At 40.7% G+C, this 16,396-nt stretch overlaps 1 protein-coding gene across 1 annotated transcript in view; it reads right to left on the bottom strand.

Annotated features, from left to right (window-relative positions):
* Positions 1–16,396, bottom strand: part of ITPRID1 (ITPR interacting domain containing 1) — a 113,397-nt gene that overhangs the window by 77,457 nt on the left and 19,544 nt on the right. The window contains exons 2-4 of the mRNA XM_019639882.1: positions 12,961–13,142; positions 10,658–10,706; positions 10,282–10,325 (exon numbers count right to left, since the gene is read on the bottom strand). Coding sequence (XP_019495427.1) covers positions 10,282–10,325; positions 10,658–10,706; positions 12,961–13,123 — 256 coding nt within the window. The 5' untranslated portion in view covers positions 13,124–13,142. The remainder of the gene's footprint in view (positions 1–10,281; positions 10,326–10,657; positions 10,707–12,960; positions 13,143–16,396) is intronic.

Raw genomic sequence — 16,396 nt, 5'->3', positions numbered from 1 at the left:
TCTCACTCACTGAACTCAACTCAGTCTCAGAGCTTCTCAAACCATAAAGCCACTGCCAATTGATTAAAGTTGTCACATGAGAAAAAGTCTATTTGTCACTTTATTAACCATGTTATGGATGCAAGCACAGTGTAATTTTTGACCGTCATATTGTAATGACTTGATGCCATAATAAATTAAAATAAGTTGCCCAGAATGGAAAGTAAAACAAATATTTATCATTTTAAGCAATCTTTTTTTCCTATTTCTTACAAAGGCAGGCTCCATTTGTGCCTGGTTAGCTCTTTCAGAGAATGCTGGCATTTCTGAGCGCTTCCTCTCTCCTGAAGCATTTCGTGGTTCTGGGGCTTTCGGCTGCATGTTCTGCCAGGACCGCCACCCTTGTCACCACCTCAGTCTTTCCTCCTTATCTGCTATTGCTCTGGATTTCCTAGAACATGTGGATGAACGTGTAGATCCAGGCCAGGGTTCTGGTACTGTGGCCACAGTGAATTGCTCAAGCTGTCAGAGAGGAAATGATCCATTTTCAGATATTGATGAGAAGAGTTAGCTCAGCCTTGTTGCGTTTTCAAAAACCCTAGCCATGAAGAAAATGTAGTCATCCAGAAAAATGTGTAAGCTTTCACCCAGGGCATCTTTGTGGGATTCTAGTGCCCACACAGATCTGGTGGGCTCACTCCATGGACCACAGCCCACAGCCCTGCCACCGATGCTCAGGAGCTATCTGGTTGCCAGGAAACCAAGGGGAACCCCCAAAGAGAAAAAGAAGCCCCTAAAGGCAGCATGTTTTTCAGGGAATGTACAAAAGAGACCCAGTTAGGTCACAAAGGGGGCGGTTTTCTGGTTGGATGATACTTATGAAAGCCTTACACAATGTTAACACCAGCTGAGGAAATGGTTTTCTTGCCTTCCATCTTATAGCAACCCTCCCTGCCCCCCATAAGGCCCAGCCATCACTGACAATTAGGGGATGGTTGGAGTATTTGAACCCCCTCACCTGAATCCCACCATCACTGATGTACAGATACAGCTTTGATATCCTTTGTGAGACTCCTTATACGCTTTCTTCTTGATCTTGTTTAAAATGACACAAATGTCTGTCTCCATCTAATGCATTCAGACATATAGCCTTCTCTGCTGCCAAGCTTAGATTTTGGAGAAAACCAAGCCAGGGAAAATCAATATAAATTTTTTTCAAATTCACAAGATAAGCTTGGTTTCAAAATTGTAATAAAATTATTAAAAATGAATTTAGTTCAATGCTCGATGTATTTTTCACATTTCCGGGTTCCCTGGGTCCTGGGAGACTAAGGGGGCGGCAGTTCAGTGTTATTGTGGGTTCACGTCTTGATTATCTCAGAAGTAGTGATTGGCCTGTCCAATGCTTAGACCCAGGCTATTGAGAGTCTTGCACAGGGCAGTGTGAAATTCTTATTCCTTGCCTTTTGGAGGTTTTTTTTGTTTGTTTTTTTGTTTTTTGGTTCTATTATTTTTTTTCCACTTTGCCAATTTGTAAGGTAAACTTCCTGGAGCTTAAGGACGGGCTTGCCGGGGTCAAGTCCTTGCTTCTCTTTGCCTGTTTTCAATAATGAGCCTGAACCGAGAGGCCCAAGCTGGTGTTCCAGTTCTCACTGGAAGTGGGGTTCCTAGAATTTCCTTAAACATCAGAAAATCTAGCAACACTGGCCCTGTTCAGGGCGGCAATCTGTTGGAGGCAACGCACTCTGCACTTCTCTTACTTTCTCTGTCCTGCCTGTTTGGTTCATTAGCGGTTACCTGCCGGGCTCCTGGAAGCATTGGAGCCTGCTTCCTCTGATCAGAGCTAGAATTTGACACCTAGAGAATGCCATGATGGGACGGACAAATTGCTGCTGTTACCCTGGATTTCTCAAGCTTCTGCAGGTACCAGGCTTGAGGCTGCCAGAGGTAGAAGTGGGGACCCTCACAGATGGGCCTGCACATGAAGCCCCCTGCTTGTTAGAGCGTCCTTAATTCCCCACTTGCTTCTCTAGTTGCTTGGTTTTGACATTTTCTCCATTTTTTGCCTTCCAAGATACCCTTACTAGGTTTTTAAAACTAGATTTTACTCATGTTCATTGCAGCATTATTTACAATAGCCAAGATATGGATGCAACCTAAGTGTCCAATAGACAACTGGACAAAGAAGAGGAGGTACATACATACAACGGGATATTACTTGGCCATAAAAAACAGTGATATCTTGCCATTTGCAACAACATAAATGGACCTAGTGGCTATTATGCTAAGTGAAATAAGTCAGAGAGAGAAAGACAAATACCATATGATCTCACTTATATGTGGAATCTAAAAAATAAAATAAATGAACAACCAAGACAGAAACAAACTCAGATACAGAGAATATTTTGATGTTTTCCAGAGGGAAGGGGGTTGAGGGGCAGGGTGAAAAAGGTGAAGGGGTTAAGAAGTACAAATTGGTAGTTACGGAATAGTCACGGGGGGTGTAAAGTACAGCACTGGGAATATAGTCAGTAATATTGTAATAACTATGTATGGTGCCAAATGGCACCAGACTTATTGGAGGGATCACTCCATAAGTTATATAAATGTCTAACCACTCACTATGCTCTACACTTGAAACTAATATAATATTGAATGTCAACTGTAATTGAAAAACATTAAAATTAAAATAAAAAAAAACCAGATTTTACTTTCTAAGTTTTGTAAGAGTTGATTTGGAAGAGAATTAAAGCAACAATAAAAATGTTCCCTGCTCTACTCCATGCGTCCCATTGCATGGGTTAAAATGCCAGCTCTGATTCCCTTTTAGAGGCTTGAGTCTCCAGCCACCCTCCCTACTGTTAGGTGGACTCCTGCCATCTGAAGCAGCAGACACCACACTTAACCCTGCAAAATGTATTGCTGGAGAAGATGTCGTGAGACATGCAGAAGGCACTAATTAGCACCTTTATTGGCTTAGAAAGCAGTTTTTATTTCGGTTTTCCTAAGCATTTCTGACTGATTCATGGAAGACATTTGGTTCTTTGGAATACCGTCCAATAGACTAATCAAATTACATGTTCACAGGGCTCTAAAATAATAGCATTCTGCAGCTTTCTGTATTATTAACTCCTGCATGACCAAGACGCTTAGAAGAGTCAGTCGGCAGGGTCTGTCTCATTTGACAAATTATTAGTTTATATTCTTACAAAAACAGAGACTTTTCATTCTCCCTGACACTCACGCTCAAAGCCTGAAAGCCAATTGTAATGCTTTGCTCCCCTTCACTCACACATCTATTTATTTTCCAGATGCGCTGACTCCTCTCCATCCCACTGCTGACACTCACTTCAAGCCTGTGGTTACAATGGCTTCCTCCCAAGGTACGTGTCTTCCTCCCCTTGCCATGATAAACACTGGAGACTGTCGTTTCTCTGCTCAGAAACCATTCGTAACTCACTACAATAGAGATGGCAAACGTGTAACAGGCCATCTTCAAATCCACAGTGCGGCACCTATGGCGGCTGTCATGTACGACCTGTGACCCTCTATCTAGGTGAACAAAAAAACATGGCTTCAGAATCCTACTCAACACAGACCCTGGCTACAATGACCTATCCTTTGCCTGGAACCCGAGATGACACTTCTTTGCCACCCCTGCCCTAAGACATCAAGTGTGATTCTCTCTTTCTGGATTCTGAGACATTCACAACCTGACGTCACACACCCTATTTAACAGAAATATTTCTACCTTGGCTCCTTAGCATGAAACCGTTTCTCTAGTCTGACGGCGTTTCCTGCACATACATAATTTTCTTCTCATTCTCTGCTTTTGTTCAAACTCCCATTGCTTCCACCAAGTGACTGTGTCTTGCTTCGCCTCTTTGTTTTTTCAAAACGGTATCTCTCTGTGATTGACTAGCTCAAGTCTCACCTTTTCTTTGCAGATTTACAAATCTGACTTTACATCATCTTCATTATGGACCAGTTTTACTGAGATCTGTTTGTTGATTAGCTTTGGGGAAATCAGATGTGTTCGAGAGGATTCTTGCCTTAGTGGCATTTACAATGTTGTTAGTGAGGTCGATCAACTCCTAACAATTGGAGGCAGCACAGACCAAGTGCCATATGGATAGAGCTCATAATGGAATGTGACTGATGTTTAGAAGAGAGATTGTGTCTCTCGGCGCAGATGTCAGGAAGGGTCTTATAGAGAATATGGGACTTGGGCCAGGACTCAAAAAAAGGGCAAGAGGTGAATGGAACAGAAAAGACTGTTAAGACTGGAGGAATTAGATGAAGGAAGAAAAAGAACTAGGGATTGAATGAGAGTGGATAAAACTAGAGTGTCTTTTAGAAAATCAGTAGAGGTGACATTCAGATTGTAATGGTCCTGCAAAGTCAGTGCATCTTTGAGAGCAGGGGCCATATATTACGCATCTTTTTTCCCTCCACCTAACACAGTTCTTTGCTCTGAATGTTTTCTTTTGATAAGCATTAAGGGAACATCTATTATGTTTAGTTGCGTTTACCTTGACCTTTTCTTATAATAGAGATTACAACATTCAGAATTTGATTTCATAAGCTCTTGTGTTTAATAAATTCTTCCTGGAAAGAGGTAAGTTTATTCGTCAGGGATTGCCTTGGGGATTGGAGAAGAAATAGCTAAATATTAAAACTGAAAAATAAATTAACCACCCATCAAGTAATCAATGGCAGCAAGCAGATCTTTAACAGGCACCATCTTTCTGCTGGAGGAGTGAGTTCTAGTGTTTTCACGCAAAGTTATGCTCAGGCGTCTTGTTAAACAAAGGCACATTATATAAACCTGATGTTGACACATGCATTTGGTGTATGCGTCTGTCCTTGCAGCGTTATGATGACACACTGTCAGAGTGAAACAGTTTAATTTGTTTTCCAGGGGTGGGAACGGGGGTGCCACAAACCAGCTCCTCTCTCCAGGCTTTTTTTTTTTTGCACAGCTTTAATATGGAATCTGAGGTTAAGGATGAGTCAGCAGCTGACCATGGTCCATTTAGCATGACTGACCCCAAAGAGGCTCTGCATGTCCAACTGTGTTTGTGGTTATAGGTAGCTCTGAGTCCAAACTCAGAATCAAGCACATTTGCTGGTGCAGTTGGTGACCACTAAGTGTAGTGGTGATTCTTGGAAAGGAAAAACAAATTGAAGGGTATCCATGAGGCTCTTCCCTGTAAGTCATCCATGTGCCCCAAGCAGATGATGATCTGGGGATACTTAGAAACAAGACTATCAGACTACTCAGCTAAGATGCCCTAATGTTTATCAGAAGATAGGGAAGACTGGTGAGAGACTCACTAAAGTACTTCACAAAGGATGGTCTCTCACTAGTCTGCCCTGTCTTTTATCAGAAGTTTTGTGTGCTTACGCACAAGGAAAAGGAGTTGATAGCAAGTTTGGTCTCTATCCTAAGCCTAAGGCTTAGGGAGAGATATGGGCTGCAGGAAGAAGCTGAAAGATGATTTCCATCATGGGTTTTGTGTGACACAGAGCACCAGTAATGCTCCCTAGATTCCTACATGAAGTATAATGGAAATGAACATTTCTGTAAATTCTGCAAGAAATATAGCACCATAAGGACTCGAAGACAAATCCAGAGGAACAGAGGAAGAACCAATGGTCAGGAAGTGATGAAACATGAATTGTCTGTATGGTGACACCTAAGGGATGCTAGTAGAGTAGCAGCAGTGATAGTGAAAGTTGTCTCATTCATGAAAACATGAGAGCATCCCCTGTGGACTCCCAAAAATACTTTAGGGGAAGTGTTGCAATAGACTGTGTCACCAATTTGTGACTTAATTTGTACCCCCACAGACTGGTGAGACCTAAGGCAAATTTGAGTAACAGGAGTTACTTAGGGATCAATTTCATAATACCTTTGTACCCTTTTCTTTCATAATTGTTTGTAATTAATACTTTAAAAATCTTCTTTATGTACTTCAGGTTTAAATGGAATAAGTTTTGAAGTATGCCTCAACATCCAAACCTTAAATTTAGGAAGGGTCCTTTTCTGCCATCTTTGGCTTACAGAAAGAAGGAAAAGCTAGTGATAAAATTAATGACCATGGACTTACACCTGTGCCATCATTACTCTAGTGTGCCATCACACTAGTTTCTGGTAGAAAGAGGCTGAACTTTAAAATCAGATAGACTGGAGTTCAAACATGTTTCCATCTCTGATTGGCTGTGCAGTTTTAAGCAAATTTCTTAACTTTATGAGTCTCTGTTTCTTCATTATTTAATTAGATTCAACTGTCATTGCACTGTTTTGTTTGAGGCCTACTTTTCAATAATATTTATATATGTAACAGGTACTTGATATATAATTACTAATTATAATCAGTATTATTATTACTTTTGAGGCTGAAATGTATGGAAATCAGAAATCCAATGAGCCTGAGAATAGAATACAATAACCAGAGGATGTTCCTACTACTAGGCATTCGTTTCTCAGCCATGTCAAATTTCTAAGAATTTAGTTTCTTGAAGTTTAAAATTCCTGGAATTGAGATACAATGGCTTCTTTGGTTCTCCAGAGAAAGTATTTGACATATCTTTTTAAGGATCCAGACATGGCTATTTTGCATTTCCGTAGGCACTTGATTGACATTTATATAGTATTGTCCCACTTCAAAACATTTAAATTCAAGAGGACGGAGCCATGACCCTGAAGGCTGGTGCACAAGAATCAGAAGTCCTGGGGAGGGAAGTAAATACCAGTGTCCAGGCTTTGAGTTTTCTAGCAGGGATGCTGATGGGGGGCTTTCCTCTCAGGGGGTTCCATGAATAATAACACGGATAGTAAATTATACTAGTCCTCTAGATTAGCAGACATTTGGTTCTGTCCAAAGTTCATGAAGACATTTGGTCCATGCCACAAGTACCTTGATATTTGATTCTGTCCAAAACGTGCATAGTTAATATAAATCCTGCTCTTCTGCAAGTTCTAAACCCTGACCCATCTACCTCACCATGTGCCATGACCAGCTAGGCTACCAAAGCAAGAAGGGTTATTATGGGCAGTACAGCCACAACACCATTATTGGACTAATAAAACATAACAGTATTCATTTTTCATGCATTAATCCTGTAAGTCAAAAGTATAACTAAATGTTATGGACTGTTTGAACCCCGGGATGTTTTCTAAGCATGGACCTTTTCGACAGGGCCAAATATCAAAGACCATTTGGCGTGGACCAATCATGCTCGTGGATGCTTTTGATGAGACTAAATTTTAAGAATCTTTAGATGTGTTCTAAATGTCTCAGTGGACATTTTGGACAAGACCAAGTGTCCTGCAAGGGTCCTCTAGAGAGGCCACATGTCTGTACAGTCAGACAGTTCCAAGTTTAAATCTCAACTCCCTTATCTGCTAACTGGGCTACTTTGGGCAAGTGACTTACCTTTCTTAGCCTCAATTTCCTCGTGGTCAAAGTTAATAATGATAATACCTACCTCTGAAGATGGTTCAGGTAAATGAGATAATATATGTAAAGCACTAGCCTGTGTGCCCTTAATATGTACTGATTTTGTTCTCCTTCCAGTTCTCCTGATGAAGAGGCTGACGTGCCAAGGGTTAGGGGCTTTACATCGCATAATGGTAGTGAACAGCATGGAAAATGGACCAGTCAGATTTCAGTTTCATAAAAATGAGACTTTAGGTAGCTGCAGAGCAGCATGAAAGCCAAAGAATCCCCTTAAAAGGCCAAGACCCCACCTTGGCCATCCGAGAACTCAGGAAGAGTCAGCAATAGGACCACCAAAGCCTATTCCGCCTCCCCATTTTATTTGGGGCACAGTCCCAGGCCTGGAGGCCCACTAGACTGCTTCCTATGGGAGCTACTGGGTCACCTGTAAGATGGAGCTTGTTGCTGCTTCAATGTATAAAGTCTCAGACGTGATCAATGAGGGCAACCAACCTCAGACTGATTTCCACTTCTAGTGGGTTGAATAGTATCACACCAAAATTTTATTTCTGTATCTGTAATTTCACTTCAGAATGTATCTTTTATTTGGAAGTAGGGTCTTTGAGGATATGATTAGTAAAGGTGAGGTCATGCTGGAGTAAGTGTGGGTCCCAAATCCTAAATACAATGGCTGGTGTCCTTATAAGAAGAAGAGAAGACCCACAGGGAAAAGGCAGTCATTTGAAGATGGAGGCAGAGAATAGAACGATGCAACTGAAGCCTAGGAATGCTAAGAGTGATGGGACCACATGAAGCTAGGAAGAGGCAAGGAAGGATTCTTGCCTAGAAGCTTCCGAGAGAGAACGACCTTGCTGACTCCTTGATTTGACTTCCAGCCTTCGGAACTGTGAGAGAACGCATCTCTGTTTTAAGCCACCACATTTGTTATTTGTTACAGCTGTCCTATGAGACTGATGCATCACTGTACATCATCCTAGGATTGTATGAGTTTTTACAGGATTTCCCCTTCAGTAGTGATTGCTTTTCTTTCTCCTCTTCAGTTCCTTCTCACTAAACCACAGTTTTTCTCCCTGCCACACTCCCCACGACCTTCAGGTCCCCAGTTTCCGGTATTGTTCTGGTTTCCACACGTCCCAGTGTGGCTCTTGGCTTCCCTACATTCAGTGTGTATCAATCTCATCGTGACTCAAACCAGTACACAGAGGGGCTAATAGATTGTCGGGCCTAAAGTTCCTCCACCTTCCACTGACCAGTGGTGACCCAAAATCATGGCACTTGACCACTCTGAGCCCGAGATTCTTCACCTGCAAAGCACACATGAACACCAGCCCTGCTACCACACGGGCCACTGAGTTTTAACCTATGATAGATGAGAAAGGGGCTTGTGAAAGTGAAGCCTCAATTAAATGTGTGAGAAGCTATTCCATTGTTATTAGAACACTTGCTGAAGACAAAGGACCTGGCAAACTGAAGGTGTGCAGTGCTGATTTCAGAGCCGTTCTGATATCCCTCCTTTCCTCCAGGTCTTCACCTCATGGCTGTGCCTTTACAGCCCATGGACTTGACTCAGTGGAGGAAGGGCCATGATTGGTCTTTAATTCTGGGAAGTGAAGCTTTTAATATCATTACTGACAACCCCAGAACTGGTGCCAGGCCTCCCTCCCACCATGACCTGGGAAAGATGAAATGTCAGGGGGATAGAAAATGCTGGCTATATTTCTTAAGTTCCTGTCTTTCCTTGAGTCTGAACTACTAGGAACAGAGGTAATTCAATTCAATTTATTGGCAAACATCTCCATAGATTTGGGCATCATGGAAATTTTATATTAAAAAAATAAATAAACGACCTTGGTAAATCAGAAAATTTCAATGATATACCTACTCTTTTAAGTAAAAAAAAAAATCTTGAATTTACACTGGTCAATCCTAATTTAAAAGGCAGTAGAGAAAGTGAAATAATTTAAATGAGCCAAGTAAGTAACAATTAGACTAATGATTTTTTTCCTCCAATCATTAAACTCCTAATTTATGTCATTTTTACCTACATTATTTGTGGCATTTCATCAATTTTAAAACACACTTTTTTCACATTTTGACATCTATGAAATTGGAATGTGGCAATGTTGCCTTTCATTTATAATTGCCAAGGCTGGTTTTTGTGTTTTGTTTTGTTTTGTTTTTTATTTTCCTTTTGGTGTGGAACTTAAAATGTGATCAATGTTTATGATCAAGAGGGCTTAGAGTCTAGGAAATACAGTATTTTATTTGATAAAGGTGGAAACTGTGAGAATTGTAATTATATTTCTTTTTCTTTTTATAATGCTCTTATCAAATCTCAATGTAACAAGTGTGATACATTTTCTGCCTCAGAAAGACAGACTTGTACTGTTTGCTATAGAATTCAGTCATTTGTTATTTTTGGGCACAAATGCATAATTAGAAAGAGAGGATATATTTTTGAGAGCAAAGAATAGAAAGGAACTAGTTTTAGAAATAAAACTACAATACAGTGGTGAGGAAAAATGAAACAATTTCATTTTCATAATTACAGCCTTGAAAAATGTCTTCAGAGAAGCCCGTGAGTTTTCTGCTTGAGTCTGAGCTAAGGATACGGCAAGAGTCCCGGTTTCTAGCCCCAGGCCTGCTCCTGGGTAACATCCTATCTTTTCTGAGCCTCAGTCTTACTTATCAAACAAAGTGACTGAGCTGGATGGTTTTTGAGATTCGGTCCATTTCTAGGAATCTCTGATAATGCTCATTTTGAGAAGATTTATTTGCACAGACACGATAATACATCTACTTGGGTCCACTGAGCATAACTGCTCCTGGGCCTTACCTGCGTTGTTGGTGACTTGATGCACGTTTTCATTTACAGTGACACTATAAAAAACCAAAGTACTGTGAATCAGACGATGTGCACAAATAAATTATACTAACTTGCTTTTTAATCAAACAGATGAGAGTAAATGCAGTCAGGCTTTATTACAAGAAGATTTTCAGAAACCAATGAACTGCCAGGGACTGAGATAATAATCTATTTTGTACTTTTAAACCAACATATAATTTTTACAATAATAGAGTAATCCGTCAAGCACCCAGTTAAAATGAAAATCTCAAGGTGTTCGTGTCACACCTTGTCCCAGCAGGGTCACCCACAGTGTTTCCGTGGATCTTTGTGAAAGAAATGTGTAAGGGCACAAAGAAACACTTACAAGAATCCAGAGTCCAGCCACTGCTGAATACTTTCTTGTTTGGAACCTTCTACAAATGCAAAGAAACAGACCAGTCAGTCAAAGCACAGCCAGCTAAAATGACTCCACTTCATTATTCAGCCACAACCCAATAGCTCCATTTCCAACATCTTTAGTCACATGCTTCTATAAGCATATTTATTTCTCCCCCAAGGCAAAACTTCCTGTTTTCCACAATCAGCCCTTCCCGAAGTATAAACTTGCCAAAAGACCGTAACTTAAAGAAAATGTAAACAGGAAGAAAAAGAAATCACCAAAGAGCAAAGAATAATTTTTAGATTACCTGGCATGAAGGTGAAGGATGAACAAGCATATTAGACTTTTGTCTTTCTTTTGTTGAATGTAAATCACCCTGGAGCCTCTCCTTATTGAATCACGACATTTCCCTAAGGCAGTTAGCCAGGGATGTTTATTTGCAAGGAGTTCTCTGCCAGGTTAGAAACCAAATTTGCATTCATTCCAGGGACAAACTGCACTAGACTCCCAGGATTGCCAAAGACACCCTATGTTATAAAGGCCCCAGTCTTTTAAGGTGGATCTTGATCACAGGCACAAAAAAGACTCAACAGGACACCAAAAGAGAGGCTATAAATGTAGCATTTCCTGTTAAATATTTGTTTCCAAATATTATCTTTGATTATCTTTGATTTTATCTTACCAAACAGTGAGGCACCTGAGTTACCCTCTCGGGTGAAACAAACAGGCCAGGTAGACATAACAGGTGTCTATTCTTCAGATGAGGCCATGTGAAGGGATAGAATGAATTGGGTGGTGGGCAAAGAAGAAAAACCATTGAACTGTTACATGATAGTGGAGGGAGAAGCGTTTTCTTACTGATTATTCTTTAAACTATTAAATAATTATTGATGTTTCATGTCAGACCCACCAAGTAAGAGCCTTTTGGTAAAATGTTTGAAGTCTGATGTCCCTGGCATGGACTCCGCACAGCTTTGGGGTCCTGGGGGACTAAGGATGAGGGATGTTGGAATGGAATGAGTTGGTCTGATTCCATCAAGAAACCTGTGTTTCGAGTGTCTGTAGGAGAAGTTAGAAGTGCCATTTGAGCAGAGGATCTAAATAGACATTTCTCCAAAGAGGACATACATATGGCCAAGAGACACATGAAAAGATGCTCAATGTCACTAATCATCAGAGAAATGCAAATTAAAACCACAATAAGATATCACCTCACACCTGTCAGAATGGCTATCATCAATACATTAACAAACAAGTGCTGGTGAAGATGTGGAGAAAAAAAACCCTTGTGCACTGTTGGTGGGATTGCAAACTGGTGCAGCCACTACGGAAAACAGTATGGAGGTTCTTCAAAAAATTAAAAATAGAACTACCTTATGACCCAGCAATTCCACTTCTGGGAGTTGAGTCGAAGAAATTAAAAAAGATATATGCACCCCCTGTGTTCACTGCAACACTACTTACAAATAGCCAAGATATGGAAGCAACCCAAGTGTCCATCGATAGATGACTGGATAAAGAAGAGGTGGTACAGATATACAATGGAATACTACTCGGCCCTAAAAAAAGAATGAAACCTTACCACTTGTGACAACATGGATGAACCTAGAGGGTATGATGCTAAATGAAGTCAGACAGAGAAAGACAAATACCATGTAATTTCCCTTATATTGGGTTGTCGGAAAAGTCATGACGTATTTTTCTATGTTTTTTGTTGCAAAGATGCGTCATGACTTTTCTGACAACCTGATATAATGAATCTAAAAAACAAAACAAACAAATAAAACAGAAACAGATTCATAGATACAGAGAACAAACTGATGGTTGCCAGATGGGAGGGAGGCTGGGGGCTGGGTGAAAAAGGTGAAGGGATTAAGAAATATAAATTGGCAGTTACAGAATAGTCACGGGGATGTAAAGTACAGCATAGGGAATATAGTCGCTAATACTGTAATAACTATGTATGCTGCCAGGTGGGTACTAGACTTCTTGGGGTGATCACTTTGTAAATTATATAAATGTCTAAGCACTATGCTGTTCACCTGAAACTAATATAATATTAAATGTCAACTGTAATCACAGAAAATATATACAATAAAAACTATTTGACTTCTAAAAGAAACAAAGAAGTGCCTATTTCATAGAAGTTTCCGGCATCATGCCAGGAACACTGTTAGGTTCAAAGCCAAGTCCTTACTCTACAAGCATGTGCCCCCAGCCAAAAGCCCCCACAGCCCTCAGCACGCACAGCAGCACAGTTTCAGACAGCCCTGAGGGCCCGTTCTCACCCAGCATGGGGACGGTTGCACTCTGGCTCTCCTCCTTGGAGCCGGGAGGCAGCTGCTCATCCAGGGGAGCCCATGCCTTCTTGGTGGACCTCAGGATGTCTCTCCTGCTCTTTTCCTGGCTTCCTTGAGGGCTGTCAGATCCACGTGACTTCTCCGCCATCATAAGAGAGTAATTCAGCACACTAATTTAAAACACACACGAATCAGACACAGTGAGCTCAGCTTTCAGGCGTGGCTCAGTGGGATGGAGAAGGCCAGAACGTTCACAGTCTGATGAGTAGACCCAGGCTCATGATCTTTGGGAGCCTGGCTCACCCACCCAAGCCAAGTTCCCTATTTCAATGGAGTGAAGTGGTTCCTCTCAATGGAGAGGCAGCTGGAGACCGGGGACTAATGTGGCCTCACCTGTCACCAGGCCACATCCGCACTCCAGTGGGTTCAATCCAGTGGTCTGGGATGTGGACGGAGAGTAAAGAAATTAGACTAGTGGACACACCCAGCCAATGGAGGAAGTTTAAAAGCACTGATTAACATAATAGGTACCTTTCAAATTTATCCAATGATCTCTATAAAAATATTTTTAGAGACCCAAAATACAAAAAAAAAAAAAAGAAAGAAAAAAGAGGACTTTTGGCAATAGATCACCTTGGCCAAGCCTCATCTCTGCAACTTATTGTGTGGCCCTGGGTGAATTATACCACCTCTCTGCATTTATTTTTTACTGGGGGATGAATTGTACTGAATTTTAATAACTGTTAGCCTCAGTGGAGTACCTATTATGTGCTAGATTCCATGCTGAATTCTATACAGCCGTTATGTAATCTAATTGTCAATGAAGGAAGTAACCTAAATGTCACAATTTTACAGTTAATTGAAGAACAAAGGGGTTAAACTGCAACCCCAAAGCTGCACAGCAACCAGGATTTAAACCCAGGCTTTCGTTCCCCTGACTGTGAAGCTGTACTATCTACCCTTTCGGGTGGTCGGGACTATTAGGATATTGATAAATACATTTTGCACAAGAAAGAAAGGCTGCCCCTGTTATCTCACCTGACATTTATTAACATCCCTATGAGGCTCAAAGAGTAAGAGAAGGAGGCAGACGCTTAGAGTAGCTGTGTAAATTGTTCCAACTCCCCCGACTACCAGCACATTGAGAACCGGGGCCTCCCTCTTACCCACTGATATGTCTCCAAAATATGACTGAATACTCAGCACATAGTAGGTGCTAAATAAATATCTACAAAACTAAAGTAGCAAAGCTAGTGTTCAAAATCACACTTACAGACTAAATTCTTTCTATGTCGTCTACTTGACTTTACATTAGTTTATTCTTCAAGCTTAGAGAGATGACCAAGTCATCAAACACCCCCTTTTGCAGCATGTCTTGCATCTCTCAATTTAGGCATAATCCCTGACCACAGGGCGCACAGACCACCATTGCTATTCAGCATTTCAACAAGGTGAGTCATTCAAGGCAAGTCATTGTAAACATCTGAATATTCTAAGTATAGGTGAACATTCTAGGTGCAACTGGCAGGAAGAGTCCCTTTGTATACTTTATATAGTAAAATTCTATCATTCATGGGAAATGTAAATACACATTTATTGTTGTAACAGCAAATTACTGCAAACATTGGTGACAATTGTGATGACTGTTAATATTATATAAAAAAATAAACCAATTACTGAGACATTTCAATTAATTAAACACTTGGGCAAAAGGTTGAACAGTTAATACCTACCCTAATAGTGAGCATTCTAGCCAGCAAACTTCAGAAAGTTAACTTTAGGAATCTTCTCAGGGAGTAAACAAATATTTATAAAAATTTCAATGATAACCCAAGAAAAAAATGGCACCAATCAGATTATATTTCTCACCTTTATAGAATCGTTTGGTAGACTAGAATTCATAACAGTAGAAAAAATAACCTTTAGAAACTGCATTTAATTTTAGTTATTTAACTTTATGTAAGCTTTGGGTCTTTTGACTAAAAAAAAAATTCTCTTTGGCAATGTCTTGCATCTCATGTGTATGAATTAAAATCAAAGCACCAACTCTGACTGCAAAATTTCAGAAGGAAGAAAAACTCCAAAATCATGCTTGACATTCATGAACTATCAGACTCAATAAAGGATCAGAGTTTGAAGATAGGAATAACATATTAATGAAAAATAAAAGCCCCCAAATAGTCTTGCCCCTGTATTGACCTCCCCTGAAAGTCCGTTTCTATTTAGCGTGGGAGATTTTGCTCTATAACAGGAACAGAAGGTATCAAGCAGATGACAAATTGCTGTATTTGTTGAATATTAACCTAGCCACCACTTTTTCAAATATGAGTATAACATTAAAAATCATCAAAGTTTTAGATAACTGTGTTGCTTTATTGGTACGTCCCCAAACGTCTGTTCTACAACGAATGGCATGTTTGACCTCAGCCTTCCGCCTTGAACAACCAATGAAAATGTGCTCCCTGCCAGCCTGTTGTGCCCGGCTTTACAGCAGGGGAAAGCCTGCCAAGGAAAGTGGGAACCCTTGCGAAACACAAGGGTCAGGGGCCAGTTGGTAAAGAAAAAGTCTTTTGTCCCCCTCTGTTGTAGTGAATGCCTTCCCAGTTGGCAAACACATCTGCTTCTGGAAATGAATTCTCTGATGCTTACATGACCTTCCCCTGGAAAAGGGACACAGGTGGCAGCCCTGAATTGCCCAGGGGACTGACAGGGCAGGAGTGATGGCACATGGCCTCTGCTGATCCCTCTGGTTAACTCTTCAGTCCCCAGGACATTTGGACCTAAATTCTTGCCAGCGCTGACTTAGCCCAAGGAGACTCCTCATCCTGGACTGTGTCATCCCTTGTGCAGTAAGTGCCTTTTCTCTTTTCAGGTTATTTCTATTCTTATTACTATGTCATCAATCCTCATGTGTACAAAGAACTCCCATTAATGCGGGAAATTTCTTATATTATCATGATTAATTTTTAAAAAAGAGGATGCAAAACTATATAGTCGAGTACATCAAGAACTCAATTTTATAAAAAATTAAAAAACCAACATATTGAAAAGACAAAAAAGAAATGCACTGAAATGTTATCAAGTTTTCACAATTTTAAAAATAATTAAAATGAGAAAAATGTTGGTTTTGTTTCATTACTCTTACATCACCTTTTCTTTGAAGCCATCATAAGATCTCAAATAGTGTCCGGACTTGCCTTGTTCCCCTCCAGCCTCCATATATGGTGACATCCCCAGGAGCAGGATTAAAGCAAGTTTGTATAGAGAGCCATGTGCTCCAGCATCCTTTCCCAGCTGTAGCGCCACGTACAGAAGTTTAAAAAGAAAACCTCCTAAACCCCTCAGGCTCTCCAAAAGATGATTCCCGTGAGCCTGATACCATTCACCTCCCTCCACACACTAAGAGACCAGCTCTGAGAGGCTA

This window comes from Hipposideros armiger, unplaced genomic scaffold (assembly GCF_001890085.2).
Source record: "Hipposideros armiger isolate ML-2016 unplaced genomic scaffold, ASM189008v1 scaffold_47, whole genome shotgun sequence".
Taxonomy (NCBI): domain Eukaryota; kingdom Metazoa; phylum Chordata; class Mammalia; order Chiroptera; family Hipposideridae; genus Hipposideros; species Hipposideros armiger.
The sequence above is the reverse complement of the archived record's forward strand: the minus strand, read 5'-3'. Positions and strand labels throughout refer to the sequence as shown.